Source organism: Mauremys reevesii, linkage group 3, assembly GCF_016161935.1.
Source record: "Mauremys reevesii isolate NIE-2019 linkage group 3, ASM1616193v1, whole genome shotgun sequence".
Lineage (NCBI taxonomy): Eukaryota > Metazoa > Chordata > Testudines > Geoemydidae > Mauremys > Mauremys reevesii.
In genome coordinates, this window is record NC_052625.1 from 154393315 (window position 1) to 154411715 (window position 18401).

Consider the following 18401-nt stretch of genomic DNA (forward strand, 5'->3'; position numbering starts at 1 on the left):
TGTAGTTTGTATAGTGGCAAAAGCGGTCCGTGAGCTTCAAGAGACATAAAAAAAAACCAAGATTCTCTATCCCCAAAGACATTTGCTGGAACACAGATGCAGCTATATCAGCTTTGCCACTGCTGCAACAAACACAAATAAGGGTCCTCTCTGGCACAGAGTTTAGCTTCACCTGAAAACTGGGTGCAAGCTGTAAGGGAGACAGCAAAGAATGAACCACTTGCAGGGATATTCTGCCCTTCCACCCCCATGACACTTTTCTCCAAAGACTGGAGTAAAAGCAAACTTCAATGCCACTGGAGTGCCATTGGATCAGAATCAAATCATCAGTTTTGAAAGAGAAAGATGCTATTTCGCATTCTAGAGGAGTTTAGTTATACGAATTTAAGAAGCCAAGGAAAGAAAAAGCAATTATGTCCATCATAAACGAAGATTAGAGCTGTGCTGCCGCTTTGAGGTAGTGAACATCTAAAGTTAAATTGAGCAAGCAGAGTTGCAGTTGCAGTTAAAGCTGCCAATCAAGTAACTTGCCTAAGAAACCTAACTACAATATGTTCAACCACCAGTAATATTTTCCTGTTTTACTCTGTATGTTGGATTAGAGAGATGACTGGTTGTGGCTCCACAGTTGAGGCTGAATTACAAAATAAATTTAAAGGGGCACACTTCTGGTTTGTCTCTAAAATTAGATGAAGTCTTCCACTGAAGTTCCACACGATTTTTTTATGCTGCTGAATTTTTTTCTAGTGTACTTTGAGTTCTCTTCATAAATTTTTAAAAATGATTTTTTTTGAAGCTGGGCTCAAGCTGAAATTTCTTCTTGGTAGTCCAGACACTCATCGTTAACCAATATCTTAAAAACAAACCAATTGTACAATTCGGCATCCTGAGTAGATCTAATGCAAAACATAGGGGTAGGTTGGCCCTACTGACTCAGACCAATGGACCATATAGCACAGAGATCCTGTCTTCCAACAGTGGACAATTCCAGTCATTTCAGAGGGAATTAAGAGAACAGGGTAATTAGCAAGTAATCTATCCCCTGTGGCCCAATCCCAGCTTTTGGAGATCAGAGGTTTAGGGATGCCTGGTGTATGGGGTCACAACCCTAACCATCTTGACCAATAGCCATTTATAGACCTATCCTCTATGAACGTATCTAATTCTTTTTTAAACCCAGTTATACTTTTGGCCTTCACACATCATCTCCTGGCAATGAGTTCCAGAGGTTCACTGTGTGTTCTGTAAAGTTATACTTCCTTTTGTTTAAAGCCTGCTGCCTATTAATTTCATTGGGTGACCTCTGGTTCTTGTGTTATAAGACAAAGGGGTACACAACACTTCTGTATTCACTTTCGTCACCTCTAACATATCCTCCTCCCTTGGTCATTTGTTTTCCAAGCTGAACAGACCTATCCTTTTTAATCTCTCCTCCCTATCCCCCTAATCATTTTTGTTGCCCTTCTCTGTACTTATTCCAATTCTAATATCTTTCTTGAGATGAGGCAACCAGAACCACGTGCAGTATTCAAGATGTGGGTGTACCATGAATTTATATAGTGACATCGTGATATTTTCTGTTCTGTTATCTATCCCTTTCCTAGTGGTTCCTAACATTGTTAGTGTGTTTGACTGCCATGGCTCACGGGGCACATGTATTCACAAAACTATCTATGACTCCAAGATCTTATGCGAGTAGTAATAGCTAATTTAGAGCTCATCATCTGTAGGTATAGTTGGGATTATGTTTTCCAATGTGCTTTGCACCTACCAGCACTGAAGTTCATCGGCCATTTTGTTGCCCAGCCACCAGGTGTAGTGAGATTCCTTTGTAACTCTTCAGTTAGCTTTGGACTTAAGTATCCGAGTAATTTAGTATCATCCACAAACTCTGCCACCTCACTGTTTACCCTGTTTTCAAGATTTATGAATATGATGAACAGTACACATCCCAGTATGGATCCTTGGAGTACCCTACTATTTACCACTTTACATTCTCAAAACTGACCTTATGCCTATCCTTTATTTCCTCTTGTTTAACCATTTACTGATCCATGAAAGGACTTCTCTCTTACTCCATGACTGCTTAAGTTCTTATGGAGGTCTGCCCTGCTACCATTCTGTAAACAGAGAACTTCATTTACTAGGGCTGTCAAGTAAATCCCACTCCTGCAGACTAAATTCATACTTGGAAAAAAAAAGTATTGATATGCAGATTTTCACCAATACATACCATGATATGCAGATTTTCACCAAGAGTTGCCAATGTATAAACTTTGTGCGCAGTGCGCACAAGTATCATGGCCCAAGCACACAATCTGTCAGAAGCTACATTTTTCTGTTAGATTTCACCTTTCTATGAAAAGGTCTTCTGTGCAGCTGAGCATGAAAGAAAGGTTATGTAAGCAGCTGCTGACTGATCAAATCTTCAGTCAGCAGCTGCACTTCCTAATGTCCACCCCATCTAGTGTACAAAATTTAGTTGTGAATCAATCAGGACTGCAACACACAATGTACATGACACACCAACAACAGCAAAGAAGTGAAAAACTAGGTGGCTCAAGAGTATACACTTTTTTTCCTCCATCCTCAGGCACATCTTATTGCTACCACAGCCAATGCCCAAACAACCCTAACTTTGTCCTCCTGCAGAGAATTCCACCTTCCATCACATTCTTTACCAAAATACCTTCTTTCAACCCACACACTACACCAAATATCCAAAACTTAAAATGCTGTGGGGTATAGTTTCGTACAGGGTCATGGGAAAAAAGGTGAGCTGAGATGTGCAGAGCCAAACTCTCCCCCTCCACTAAGATGCTGGGGGAGTGGCTGCCACTCCTCCCCACAGTGACTAAAAAGCAAGAAGTGTTTTTTTGCTGCCAATCCAGCCAAACTCCATAACACTGTTGAAGTCCCCTAAACAGAGCAGAGGGAGTTTGGAGCCCTCCAGTCTCTACCCAGGCAGCCCAATTGGCCGAAACCTCCCAAACTGCCACATCTTACATGACATTTGGCAGCCTGGTCACGCATTACCACATCTTCAGGAAAACGGTATACATATATTACACAAAGCACCAATCACAGTTCTACAGTTAAAGTTGAATTGAGTTTTGCATTTAAAGCAGGAATTAAACCATTTTGTAGAATACAAACATTTTGTTACATATAAAGTTGAGATGTTTCTAAAGCTACAATACTTAGCAAATTATTAGAAAATTCACTCTGTATCCAGAGTAAGTCTGTTAGTTCGAATTAAAAAAATTTTAATGGCTCCCGTAAGAAATCTAGTATCCTACACATCACCATTTTTTGACCCAAGTTATCTTAATGCAGACACTTCAAACTGTTTATATAGTTTTCATTCATTGAAATTTCAGGCACTGGCCTCATTTGAAGATTTTTTTTTTTTTAAAAAGGATTATTTTTATATGGTTATTCTTCATTGCTGTTGTAACTGAATGTTTCTTCAGCTGAAGCTGAACATTCTTCTACACAAAATTCCAAGACTGCCCTCTTTCAAAGTAGCTGCCATCTCCTATTCTCAATGACAGCAAAGCTACAGACTGCTTTTAGCAAAGCTGCCCTATTTCAAAACCAGCCGTTTCTTCCTATTGTTCCAAAAGAGAATGATGGTGACACCATGGCAGAAAACCTGATGACTTTAGACTAATCTGGAACAATTCTGAACTAATATGAAAGTATTTTATGACATCCTACAATAGCATGGTATGTATTAGAGGTGGTTTTACCAGGTAAAATCATTAATCACTCCAAGAAAAACTAATTAGTCCAAGTTTAAGGCATTCTCTATTTTAAAAACTATTTAACGCTTACTACATTATATTTAGTTTTAGTTATATATTCAAATTGTAGGTACACAGGGAAGTAGATTCAGAGATTAACATAGGGCTGTACAAATAAAAAGTAAAACTGCAGTGGGTGTAATACTAATATATGTAATTATAATACTGACCATCAATGTCTGTATGCATTTTGGTTCAATATTTTCTCAAGGAAGTTGTACATCCTAAGGCTCTACTTGAATCACGGGATGTTTGTCAAATAATTGCAGCTGAGTTGTGCACAAGACATAGAAAAACATGGAAAAGTAATAATGGACCTTTATTAATTGTGGTAATTTGGAAAGACAGAGAAGGCCTATTTAAGAAAAATTTGCTGGAACAAAACACACACCGAATGCCTTTTTTTTTTTTTTTTTGCCGGGGGGAGGGGTGGGAAGAGAGAAGAGAATATAACCAGACATTTGGCTGCAACTATATTAGGCCTGGTCTACACTGGGGGGGGGGGGGGAAGAGGGGGTTCGAACGAAGGTACGCAAGTTCAGCTACGCGAAGAGCGTAGCTGAACTCGAAGTACCTTAGTTCGAAGTACTTACCCATCCTCACGGCGCGGGATCGAAGTCCGCGGCTCCCCCGTCGACTCCGCCACCGCCGTTCACGGTGGAGGAGTTCCGGAGTCGATGGGAGCGCGTTCGGAGTTCGATATATCGCGTCTAGATAAGACGCGATATATCAAACTCCGAGAAGTCGATCGCTACCCGCCGACCCGGGCGGGTAGTATGGACGTACCCTTACAGTCATTAATGCGCTGGGCTAACAGCGTAACAGCAGGAGCCCTACCATGCACGGCGCTGACAGCGGGACCCATCCGCTAGGGCTCCCACTGTCAGCCCCACGCAGCCGACAAAATGTGAAAGCCTAATATTGTGGGGGCTGTAATTTCCACAATATCATGAATTAGGTTTGGCCTTAATCATGACTCATTTCAATATATTAACAAAAGTCAAAAAACATCATTGATTTAAAATGACAATGCAGAGTTGTAGGACTGATACATTAATCAATCAGAAGCATACAGCATTGCAGACTACCAATGCAGGTCCAACTGACCACACAGTCTTCTGTAGCAGAAAACCAACTTTCATGCAGTGGATAGACGAAGCCTATTCTTGTACTGAGTGAATGTATCCAAAGTTTGAAAAGATTCAGTCTATGCTTGCTGAACTTGCTAGCCATTGGTGCAACTGCACAAACAGTTCTATGAAGCCAGATGGAATATCAACATTCTTTGGATTTTTCTACCATGTTACATGGGAAACTTTCCTTCAAGATGAAATATTGGATTTAGAGTGCCTTCTACTTTAAATGCAAGTAAATACAGGAAAAAAAAATCTATATTTTTGCTGAGCTACCACTGCCTTACAATTTCTTCTTGTTCAGCTGACCATTTTTTTCCTGAGTATTTTGGATGAAGGAGGTTGGTCAACGTGTACAGGAGTAACTGCCTCATTAAATCTCTTTTGTACTTTTGCAATTTCTGCATTTAAGACTCTGTTGTCTTCATTAACTCTCTTATTTTTTTTTAAGTCAGCCGTGAATTGGGTCAAGTGGTCTTCTTTCTCTGTTCATTTAGAAATATTTTGACTTAAGTCCCTCTACTCACTGAGTTCAGTTGCCCTCCCCACACAGCCAGATCAACAGAGTACCAGACTGGACAGTTAGGCAGTTTACCTAAAATCGCAACTGAAACTTCTGAATCTGAGAATTCACCTTGCTTAGAAAACATGTAATTTTATTTGCTAAACAAAAAAAATGGAATTCCCAGATTCAGAAGTTCCAGTTTCTGTTTCAGGTAGCCAAAGTATTAGCATACAGCTTTAAGTTCAGGCTTTTTAAAATTTTATTTCCTTTAATTAAAAGTTAAACAGACCATATCACTGCAAAATTAGCATACAAATGCTAAATATTTTCCAGTACTTTTCATTAATATATTCTAGGAATGATTTTGATTTTCCTAGTTTAAGACAATATTTACCAGCACCCTATCCTAAACTAGTTTTTCCAAGAAACTGCCAACCCACAGGACAGAATTATGGTTGTATGGAAGCCGTCAATGTGCATTTCCACACCTTAACTTTTGAATTTTTTTAAAGTGTAACCTTCCCACTGAATTTCCTGACTTGTGGTAGCTATCTCAAAAACAAACATGAGATCTCTAATGTTTTTACTTTTATGTTAAGGATATGTACTCAATTTTAACTTGTTTAACATAATTTTGAATCCAGAACTATGAGTGAACACACACATGCACACTGCAGCTTAGGGGAAGTTGCACTGAACTGCAAGCCAGGAAAGCACAAGCCTTCAAGTCCCAGCTCTTACGACTGCTGTTAGTTTCCCAAAGGTAAGAGTATTAAGCCTTTGTTAATAAGAGTCCCGAAGTGCAGAGGAAGACTACTTATCATTCCCCTAATGTACAGATAACGGATAATTTGCAAAAGGTCACTTCAGGATGAGCTCAGAATAACCCCCCAGTATCTAAACTTACCCAAGTCTCATCCATTTGAATACACACACTGCCTTTCAGAAGGAAGGAATATACCAAATTATATGCTTGGTAGTGCACCACCTATCCATTTGACCAAACTCTGCTCCCAGAACCAGGAATAAAATCCAGAAATCAAAATACCCAACATTCTAGTGCAGTCTCACAATTGGTTGTGTAATTCACTGGCCAAGTGTGCGCTGTGTCCCCCTGTACAGGCTGGTCCCCATACAGAATAAAAGCTTGCTTTTACCACCAATTACTTCTATCGCTGAAACGGAGGAAGTTTTGCAGATGTCAATTTCCTGATTCTTCCACCCAACCTCAGATTCATCCTCAGGAGTCAGCAGAGATACAACATCTTGAGTTGCTGGGAGGATCCTCAAATTAATGTATTTGATGAAATTTTATATTGCAAAATATTGTATTCAGAAGTGAATTTAGATGTTGTACTGTGTTTTAATTTTGTATTTTTAGTATTTTCATTTTGACTAGTGGGAGCTGTCCCTTCAGAAATAGGCGAGGCACTGAAAGGATTTAAAAAAAACCTAAATTCTCTGATAAAAGGTGTCTGAAGGAAAAGACCACCATTGTTTGGGAGATTTTGCTCACAAGAGCATTGTGTAGAAGATCATAGCTGTAGAATCTCCAAAAAGGTAAGAACTTGATTACCATATATACTCGTTCATTAGCCCATTCGTTTATAAGCTGACCCCCCAAGATGGTTAGGTAAAAAATAGCAAAAACTGTATGACCCTTTCATAAGCTGACCCTATATTTTAGGGGTTGGCAAACTTTGGCTCCTGCCCCATCAGGTAAGCTGCTAGCGGGCCTGGATGTTTTGTTTACCTGGAGCATTCACAGGCACGGAGCCCCTCAGCTCCCAGTGTCCGCAGTTTGCTGTTCCCAGCCAATGGAGCTGCAGGAAGTGGCTGCTATTATGAACACTATAAATACCAGTAAAGAATGACAAGAATCATTTCAAAACTCAGGTACATTTCATGTCTGCTGATTCGTAGGAAAGCATGAAAAGCTTTTCAGATCCAAGAGTCTCATGGCCCTCCTAAAAAGTAGTTTTTGATCAGTTTAGAAGACATGGTCATGATAAAACCATCACAATGGCACGTCCCATGTGCTGGGGCTTAAAAAACAAAATCACAAAAATGGTAAGAGATAGCCTACAGAACACCGTATAATTCCTACTATTCAGCCACAGAAGATTAGATCTAAACAATCACATCAGGTACATAGAAAGAAGACTAGGTCATGGTTAATGCAAGGGATCACAGAGCATTCTGGTGCCATACATTAGCAAAGATTGGGAAGCCAACTTAAGGTGTGAAGAGTTTTAGATTCATCCTACACTGCAAGTGACTTCTGCTTAAGTAAAATAGCCTCTGATCACAGAAGTGATATCATGCTGTCTTTAGATGTGCTTTTAGACTGTATAATCTTCTTGTGGACAGGAGAAACCAGTAGTGGGGAACTTGATACTTATTTTCCATTATTTTAGCAGTGACAAGTTGAATTTACATCTGGATATTCATATCTCAACTACAAGAGAAACCACTATGGATTGAGTTCTTGCCAGAGAATTTATTCAGAATATAAAGAAGAACATCATGGTACCAGACATCATGACCTACTTGAAAGTTAAGAAGTACCTGCAGTCTAAGTACCTACATGAATAGAAGATTTCTGATATTAGGGGACTCTAATCCAGTAAACAAAGATAACAAGATGTAAAAATGAAGACAGATGCAAACTGGAAAAATACACATTGCAAATTGTAACAGTTAATGTAATTAGACACTGGAACAACTTACTAAGGGAAGTGCTAGATTTTCTGTCTCTTTATATTAAAAACTAAGAGACAGACGTTGTACACCAATGATAACTAGGATCCTTGATGATAATTTTTCCATGATTTAAAAAAAACCTAAATTCTCTGATAAAATATAAAAATCTGCATTTTTCTGCAACTGAAATGAAATGCTGAACTTTAATTTCCCTAGCCACAATATAAGAAGAGAGCAAAGCACACACAGAATCACCAGCCCTATTAATGGAAGAGAAGAGAGAGCCGAGAGCAGATGGACTGAGACTAAGTGCGAGGGCATGGTGGTGGTATGATAGGTAACTGAAGGAGACAAGATGATTATCTAAGAAGAGATTAGAGAGAGCAGTGCTTGATGAAGACCAAGTCAAAGTACAAAAGTATAAGATTTCAAGTAATCAAATACTGGAGCTCTAAGAAATCTACATTATGGTGGTTATGAGACAAATTAATTTACACAGAGTTTAGAAAATGTAAGTCATTTAGGTGCTAAGCATTAAAGGAGACAGTGAATACTAACAAGCACAACATGGAGATTTGTTGTAGCCCTAAGGTGCAGTCTGGGATCTGTTTGAACCTCTGTGCCCACTAACAATTCAGCTGGGTTGATCTCTCTCACACTACTCTGATGATGAGACCTAGCCAGCCTCTCCAGGCCTGTCATCATACAACCCAATAGCAGGTGGTGCCACACACCCAATTAAGCAGCAAAGAATCCTGTGGCACCTTATAGACTAACAGAAGTTTTGCAGCATGAGCTTTCGTGCATCTGCTTGCATCCGAAGAAGTGGGTATTCACCCACGAAAGCTCATGCTGCAAAACTTCTGTTAGTCTATAAGGTGCCACAGGATTCTTTGCTGCTTCTACAGAACCAGACTAACACGGCTACCCCTCTGATACTTGACACCCAATTAAGTCATCTGAGTGCTTTACCTAAGCCACTTATAGACCAACAATAAAGGTACCAGCCAATTTCCCAGCTCCGCAGCCTTGCACTGCTATTGGAGTATAAACCCAGAATTATACCATCTTGCACTGCGCAGGGGTCTGCTCATTAAATAGTCGACTTTCCCCCTCAATGCAAGGGAGATATGCACAAGCCTTTGTTAACAAAGCGAAGATTCCCTAACACTTCACTCAATAACACTGGTTAACACAAAACAGGTTTATTAACTACAGAAAGGGAGATTTTAATTGATAGCAAACAGATCAAAGTAGATTACCTAGCAAACAAACAAAATTGCAATCTAAGTCTCAAACTGGATAGGATTTGAAACAGCAATATCTCATTCTGACTAATACAAGCAGATTTTAGCCTCTTTACACAGGTCTTTCTTCTTTCCCGCAGGGACCCTTCTTCCCTAGATTAGTCTTTGTTTCTCCAGTGTTTCCAGGTGTTGTCTTGTAGGGGAGCAAGTCCTAGTCAGGAAGTCACTCCCCCCTTGTAGAGTTTTTCCATATGGCAGGAACCCCTTTGTTCCAAGCCAAGTTCCCAGCCCAGTTTGTAGACAAGTAGAGGTACCAAAATGACATTCAGTATCATGTGATCTGGTCACATTCCCTTGCATGCCTTGCTGAGTCATAGCAGCCATTATTCATAGGCTGTCTGAGGAGTCCCCAGGGAAGGACAAGCTCTTTTTTGGTCCATTAGCACAGTCTAGCTAGCTTCTTCTCTCTTGTACCTGAAAGGCTAGTTGTGGGTCTTTACATCATCTTTCAGTAACATGTACATAGCAAAACTTCATAACTTCACATACAAATACAGCACGTACAATTCAATGAGATATTAATGTTTAGTTGATCAAGACTTTTAGAATGACACCTTGCAAGGAATACTTTGTACAAAACAATTACATCACCATGGTAAATATGGCGTGCAGAAAGTCACAAACATACCACAATTCTTCTGAAAAAAATGTAAGAAACAAAAAGCTACCCATGTGGCTCTGATCAAAGGCCTGAGGCCAGAAAAAAATTTTATTGGAAATGGGGGGGAGGGGGTTCAGGGTGGAGGACAATAGCCAGAAAATGGTCATAGCTTGCTGAAAATTACTGACAGAACACTAACAAGTACATAACAGGGAACAACCATGCACTGGAAACGAGAACTAGATGACTTAGGTCTTTTCCATCACTCGTTCTATGTTTCCATAAAAGCTATTTCCTGTTAAGACTGGGATTTCTTTATGCTACATGCTGTGCAGTTTAATGTGATACTTGTCTAGAAAAGCCTAAATAATGCAGAGTTTGGTGCATGCTTAAGTATTTCTCCCTTTCTTCCCAACCCATGGCTAATCCACAAAAGATAACTGACAGAGCTCTTGGCTATCGAAACTAGTCTTCTAGCTCAAACTGCAAAGTCTCACACTTCATCTTTGGAGGTGCCCAGTGGGCCCCTGTCCTGACCAACATAGTTATGGCTGTCACAATGGAGCAGTTGATTATTCAGCTAATACAAAAAGAGGACTATCATCACATTTGTTCAAAGAAGGTAATCACCAGACGTGTATTGTATGCATTAATGTAGTATTGTATGCCTTTTATTATATTACCTACTATATAAATATTTTTACATTTTTTAAAATATGATACAAGATTAAAAATAAAGTATGCAGTCTGTCACTTTTGGACAAAATAATTTCCCTGTTTTAAGTCTGACCATGGTCTAATAATCCTTACATTACACTCATCACATCATTCAAACCAATACTGCAAAATATGTTGTTAATGAAGATTAGTCTTACGCACAATAGACCTTAAATATTCAGTATTTACAGCATTTAGGCAATTAAGCTATTACTTTTTTTTTTAAATATATCACCTTACTCTAGTGTTGCAACATTCACCTCAAGTAATACAGTGTCTGTACCAAATGTTAAAGAGGTAGCTTCCTGACGCTGTACACTGACCAACTACCAGCCCACTGAAACAGGATTCACTTCTGTCCATTAAAAAGCAAGGGCAACAGGGAAACTTCAAGAAAGGTCTAGGTCAGAGACTACATAAAAACCCAAGGGACGTTTTCTTGATTTTGGAATAATCAAAATACATCCCAGGTGGAAACAAATTATTTTACAATTAAATGAAAGGATGATCGATTTGCATCAACCTCCCAACTGTTTTTTACTGTAACTGTTCAAATCCCAGCCCTTTTCCTCACCGCAGCTTATTTGCAAGAAGCAATTTGGGCCCAGTGTACTCACAGGCCCACATCCCACAAGAACTTCAAATCAGTCATGAGCACGGGCGGATCCTGGCCGGCTCTCCCGCGAACCAGGCACCCCGGGAGCGTCTGCAGCCTTCACAGGATCGCGGCACACAGACAGCACTGGCCTCACCCTACACCCGGCACTTCGGCCAGCCGGGCCACTCGGCCCTCCCCGAGCAAAGCCCGCTCGCCAGCCGGACTCCTCCTTCGGGCCCCGGGAAGGGCCGATAACGAGACCTGCCCCGTACAGCTGCCCTGGGCCCGCCGGCCCAGCACGGAGCTCCCCTGCCGCTGCCTTCTGCCCGGGGCCCCCGGCCCGACCTCCCTCCCCCGCAGGGAGCCACCCCGGCCCCTCGCTCCACCGACCGCCTTCCCCGCCCAGGGTCCACATCACCCCGGAGGCCGCGACCCCGCCCGGGCGCTGCCCGCACCCCGGCCCCTGCCCGGCCGTACCCTTGGCCTCGCAGTCGGCGCAGTACTTGTTGTCCTCCTCCCGCAGCAGCTTGGCCAGGATGGCCTGGTGCTGCTCGTTCTGCTTCTGCGCCTTCTCCCGGCACGAGCGGGTCGACATGGCGGCGGCGGCGGCTCCCTACGCGCTGGCACAGCTGGGACTGGGACTGGGACCGGGACCGGCAGCGCCACGCTCCGCTCCGACCCTCACGCAACCAGGCACCGGCAGCCGGCTGCGGACAGACTTCCTCAACCGGAACTACTTGCAGCTACATCCGCCTTCAAGCCCTCCTTTCCAAGTAACGCGTCCAGCACAGAATAGAAAATAATCCCCAACCTGGAACACTATAGTCCAGGGGCCTCTTCACCACGAGATTGCCTGGTGCGATTCCCGAGACGCTTGAAACATCTACGATTTCACTGAGATCAAAAAGATCCTCCAGTGTGTTTAAATTAGGGGTAGAGTATAAACCATCCACGTATCCATCCGCCTTCAGGTGAACGCCTAAACGAGATCCGGGCGCACCTCAGTGACGGCTGGGGCGGGGCCTGGTACGAGCCTCTTCCGCTGACTGTGCCTGGCGCCTGCCACCTGCAGCGACAGCCGCAGCGGCGAGGGGCGGGGCTAGTGGAGCCGGGGAAGGGCGGGGAGCCTCGTGCTCTCACCACACGTTTCGTTAACTCCAAGGGGCGGTGGGTCCCACTCCCACCCTCTGTCCGGTATTTCAAAGCCTCCGATTCCCGGGCAGTACTAGCTTGGCATAACCTTAGACGGTTGCAGGGGACACAGTCTTGGTTAGACCCCCAACACCAGGAGATTGACTTTAAAATCATGAGGCTTTAGAAAAACAGACAGATTGTTTGTGGTCTTGTTACTAAGGTCGTCAAAGCTTTTTTTCACAATTATGAGGGCCAGAAGCATTTTTAAATAAAAGCTGAGCGTTTCACTTCTTGTGTCTTTTAAAAGTAGAGTGTCAGGAAAATCATCAAATGCCATGACTTGGTGGCTAATGTGCTCCCTTCATCTCCCATCTTCACCTTTGTCACTCCTTTCATGCCACCTCTATGCCTCCCAATTGCAGGGGCGGCAATAGGTTGTGTGCATCACCACTACCAATGAAAGAATGAGACCCCAAAGGCACAAGGGTGGGAGAATTTGGTATTCAGTTTCCCGCTCCTTCCACTCTACTGCTTTAAAATAAGACTGGACGGGTTCAGGACTTGCCAAATCTGCATATCATGTCTGCAAGAGCCCACAAAGTGCCCAGTGAAAACATGGTCTGATGATTAAGACCTAGGACTCAGGACACCTGAGTGTTTCCAATTCTGTTTCTGAAACTGGCTTGCTGTGACCTTAAAAATGCACTAAAGCACATCAATAGAATTTTTTGACTGGCTTTGGGAAAGCCCCTTATCTTCAGTATGTACATCAGTTTTCCTTTCTTTAAAATGGACATAATTATACTTACCTACCTTGCAGTGCTCTCAGATATACAGACCTTGTATTTAAAAAGCATTGTATAAGCACAAAATATTATTTAAATTGAGACAGAACAGTTAAGCATATTGTCTTGAAGGCACTGGATTAGCCATTGGTTTAACATAGGGTGACCAGATGTCCCGATTTTATCGGGACTGTCCCGATATTTGCTTGTTTGTCCCGCGTCCCGACCAATGTTCGGTCGGGACACTGGACAAACAAACAATTTTGCCCTCCGCTCCCGTGCACAGGCGGAGCCCGGAGGGGCTCTTGCCCCCTTGCCCGACTCCGCCCCCTCCTTCCTCCATTGGATCCCTCACCAAATCCCTGCCCCCAGCCCCGCCCCGCCCCCTCACTGCCCCATTGGATCCCAAGCTGAACCTGGGGAGGAGACGCTCCTGTGCAGCAGTCTGGGCACACAGGCCATGGCTGGCTGGGGCCGGGAGCGCTGCAGTGCAGCGCGAAGGCTGCTCCAGCCCTGCAGTCCACGGGGCAGCATGGTGGGTCCAGGGGCAGCGCGGAGCAGGCAGGGCCCGGGTGAGCGGCGTGGTCCGGGGGCGTGGGCTGCCCGCCGGAGACATGTGGTGGAGACAGGGGCGGCTCTAGAGCCCAGCGGGGCAAGCAGCCGCCTGGGGCGGCCCTTTCCCAGGGGGGCGGCAGGCTGGGCCGGCGGACCTGCCGCAGTCATGCCTGCGGGAGGTCCACCGGAGCCCGGGGACGACCGGATCTGCCGCAGGCATGACTGCGGACGGTTCGCTGGTCCCGCGGCTCGGCTGGACCTCCCGCAGGCATGACTGCGGCAGCTCAACCGGAGCCGCCGGACCAGCGTACCGCCCGCAGCTGCGGGAGGTCCAGCTGAGCCGCGCGACCAGCGGACCCTCCGCAGTCATGCCCGCGGCAGGTCCGCTGCTCCCGCGGCTCGGGGGCGCCTCCCGGGCATCATTGCTTGGGGCGGCCAAATTTGTGGAGAGGGGCTGCGGGGGCGAGATTTGTCCCAGGCGGGGCGGCTGGCGCGAGGAGCCGGCCAGGATCCCCCGAACCGATAAACTTCCCCGACGCTGCTGGGGAATCCTGCGCCTCTCCCGCTCGGCTGCGCTCCAGCATCTTGCCCTGCCGGGAAGGAGCTGCTGGAGTGCAGCTGAGCGGGAGAGGTGCGGGGCTCCCCGCCTGCGGTGGGACGAGTCTCATGTGCCCGGGGTGGGAGGCTCCGCGGGGAATGCAGTGCGCGCGGCTGGGGCGCTGTGTGCGATCCGGCGGAGCGGCTGGGTCCTGCTAATGCACCCGGCCCCTGCAAAACTGCCTTTTTTTTTTTTTGCTCTGCCGCCATTTTTTTTGCTCCCCCCCCGTGTCCCGATATTTCATCCCTGTGATCTGGTCACCCTAGTTTAACAATCAAGAATCTTGGTTTAATTCCAGATTCTAATGCCTACTTATCCAACTTTGGGCAATTCACTTAGGGCCTGGTTGAATTTCAGAGGTGTCAAGTTCCCCATTCAGATTGAACTCAAGGAAAACTCTATGAGCTCTGAAACTCTGAAAATGAAGGTCTTATTTCTAAGAGCCTGTCTCCCCATCAGTAAAACAGTATTGATTTATCTACCCACCTCACAGTGGGGCTGAGAGGAAAATTTAGTTAATATTTGAATAGCACTTTGAAAATAGCATGCTATATATATACTATTAGGTTCTCCCTGCAGCTTAAAGGAGGACATGGAAGTACAAACGTCACCCCATGTATCCTAACTCTGGTGTCCTTTTTTCAGAGCCTAGAGAAGGTCAGGGTATTATCAGAATAAACTATGCTTTGTAGAATGACTTTGATTTTGTGACGCAACCAACAGGTATGAAATCATTTAGCCAGAGGTACAAATCCACAGAGAGATGGCTTAGGCCCTTTATCTTCAAGACAGAGAAAATGACTTCTAGGTAGCTCACTGCATACATTTTTCAGCCAATATCTTAAAAACTGAAGCTCTGGCTCCTCTGTGTATAGATGTTAAAGAGACCAAGGTGCATTTGGTAAGTGCAAAAGGTTGCTGCAGTCATGCAAAATCTCTTCTCCCCAACTGTCAATGGCTGCTATCCTTCACACCACAAGCCATTACAGTGGTACTAAATGTAGTTCAGTGGTGCTAAATCTAGACAATTTGTGAAGTATTTTGTGATCTTAGTTGTTGTCTAAATACAATAGCATAGTTACCTAACTGGGAAATACTCCCAGATTCTCAGTGAGTGTTCTGCTAAATCAGAACAGTATTAGCATAAATTTGACTTAATAAGGATGCATTTATCAAGTACACAGTTCTTAAGTAGTGTATACTGAGGTAATAAATAGGTGTGACAGTGTAATCTCTGGTGTAATACTAAAGCTGATAAATAAACATCAAATGAAAATTTGGTTATCGTGTGCTCACTCAAAGGAAGGAGGGTTCAGGAAGCAAGTTACTTCTAGGTCATGGAATTACAGCTACATTGGCAGTTTCTATTATTTTCCTTGTTTGTTAAAAAACACACAAAACCCAAGGAAATTTCATACAACACCGCAAAGGCAATATGATTTTTAAAAAATCAAGCACTCACAAATAAGAAAGTGCAGAGTTCAACTTTTAAAAGCTCAACCTTATCTGGGCTTTCTTGTGCTTATACCTTATAATAACTATACATCTTTATAATTTTACCAATTATGCATCAATTAATACAATACAGTTTTTTTATATAATTCAAACAACCAGGAATTCAGAGGTGAGCAGAGACACTACCAAGTGATGAACACTACTTGGAAAAACGTGAAAAACTGTATTTACATAGAGGTGATAAAATTATGCTTCATCTTCCCCAAAGGTTTCACTAATTTTTTTTTCACACAGTGAAGTCATAATTATAAAGTAGAACACAAATTAAAGATCTATGATTTATAAATATTGTATCATTGCAACCAATTGGTAGCTGAACCCAGGATACACATGAGCTGTGATGTTCCTCCCCTCTTAATCATCACCATTAACAGTTCATTGTTGATTGTATCATCAGAAGTAAATTATCCCTCTTCTTCTCCCCCTGTTCCTCCTCCTCTTTTCCATAAAGAGAAGCCTGAGCATCTGGTATTAAAATAAATTAGTCAATAAATTCCAAGGTGTGACTGCATCATATGCACATCATCATCATCATGGGAAATCCCAAGGGACATAGCCTCCTTGCAGAACGAGTCCCACCAGAACAATCTCTGGTTCTTAAGGTGGTCAGGTTGGATATTCAGTTTATTGTCCATCACTGGCAATCTTATTGCACCACCAAAGCTTTTGTTGATCACCTGATCTCTTGCTAAGTAGCAGCATTCATTGGCATATGTGCTATATAATTTGTTGGTCTTCCATCTTAATAATATGTCTATACCAAGAAATCTGCCAAAACCAAACCACTGTTGATGGAGGCAGTTCCTGGGTTCAGCTATGAATATCTTTCATTGCCCGTCTCATCCTGCCATTTAATATGGAACAGTTGACAAAGACGAAGAGAATCAAAACCATCAATTCACTGCTCTTGAGTCTGCCATACAACAGATTGTGACTGCATTAATCCATTAAAACAATGTCAGAAACACAAATGGCCTGATTTTCATAGTGGTGTGCACGCACAGCTCCACTGAAATCAGAGAGTCGTGGTGGCTTTGCACCTTTGAAAATCAGGCTAAGAATCTGTAAATGCTAGAACTGAATCTCCATTCATCTTTTAAAGAGATTAATCATCTGGTGACATCCCAGCATATGATGACACATCTCAGGCACCCAGGCAAACAGGCTTGTTTTACAGAGAGTAATTATTACTCTCTCAATTGCAATGCTAAATACAAATGACCAGTACAGTACAAAATACAAAACTGATAGGTTATAAATATAATAGGTGTGGGTTGCTGGACATATTCAAAGAGCTCTGCTGTACAAACTCAATGGACTGTGAATAAAAGACTTTCATACAATGCATGTCAAACTACTGAAAATATTGGACTACTGTATTCTCTACAGTAGTTGTGTAATACATGAGGAAATGGAAGATTTCTCTTTGCTCTGACAGGTCTGTGGAAGGCCTCTCTGAAGCAAAATATTTTGCACTCAAAATGTATTTTCAGAAGCAAAGAGTTTTGTGGCACCTTATAGACTAACAGACCTATTGGAGCATGAGCTTTCGTGGGTGAATACCCATTTCGTCGGATGCATGTAGTGGAAATTTCCAGGGGTAGGCATATATAAGCAAGCAAGAAGCAGGCTAGAGATAACGAGGTTAATTCAATCAGGGAGGATGAGGCCCTCTTCTAGCAGCTGAGGTGTGAAAACCAAGAGAGGAGAAACTGCTTTTGTAGTTGGCAAGCCATTCACAGTCTTTGTTTAATCCTGAGCTGATGGTGTCAAATTTGCAGATGAACTGAAGCTCAGCAGATTCTCTTTGAAGTCTGGTCCTGAAGTTTTTTTGCTGCAGGATGGCCACCTTAAGATCTGCTATTGTGTGGCCAGGGAGGTTGAAGTGTTCTCCTACAGGTTTTTGTATATTGCCATTCCTAATATCTGATTTGTGTCCATTTATCCTTTTCCGTAGAGACTGTCCAGTTTGGCCGATGTACATAGCAGAGGGGCATTGCTGGCATATGATGGCATATATTACATTGGTGGACGTGCAGGTGAATGAACCGGTGATGGTGTGGCTGATCTGGTTAGGTCCTGTGACGGTGTCGCTGGTGTAGATTTGTGGGCAGAGTTGGCATCGAGGTTTGTTGCATGGATTGGTTCCTGAGTTAGAGTTACTATGGTGCAGTGTGCAGTTACTGGTGAGAATATGCTTCAGGTTGGCAAGTTGTCTGTGGGCAAGGACTGGCCTGCCACCCAAGGCCTGTGAAAGTGTGGGATCATTGTCCAGGATGGGTTGTAGATCCCTGATGATGCGCTGGAGGGGTTTTAGTTGGGGACTGTATGTGATGGCCAGTGGAGTCCTGTTGGTTTCTTTCTTGGGTTTGTCTTGCAGTAGGAGGCTTCTGGGTACGTGTCTGGCTCTGCTGATCTGTTTCCTTATTTCCTCGTGCGGGTAT

General features: G+C 43.4%; 1 protein-coding gene across 3 annotated transcripts in view; it reads right to left on the minus strand.

The window, feature by feature from the left end:
* Positions 1-12339, minus strand: part of SMAP1 (small ArfGAP 1) — a 219344-nt gene extending 207005 nt beyond the window's left edge. The window contains exon 1 of one of the 3 annotated variants that reach the window (XM_039530248.1): positions 11848-12339. In XM_039530248.1, the coding sequence (XP_039386182.1) occupies positions 11848-11965 (118 nt within the window). In that variant the 5' untranslated portion in view covers positions 11966-12339. The remainder of the gene's footprint in view (positions 1-11847) is intronic. The other 2 variants (XM_039530246.1, XM_039530247.1) reach the window with 2 other exon arrangements.
* Positions 12340-18401: the final 6062 nt, after the last annotated feature.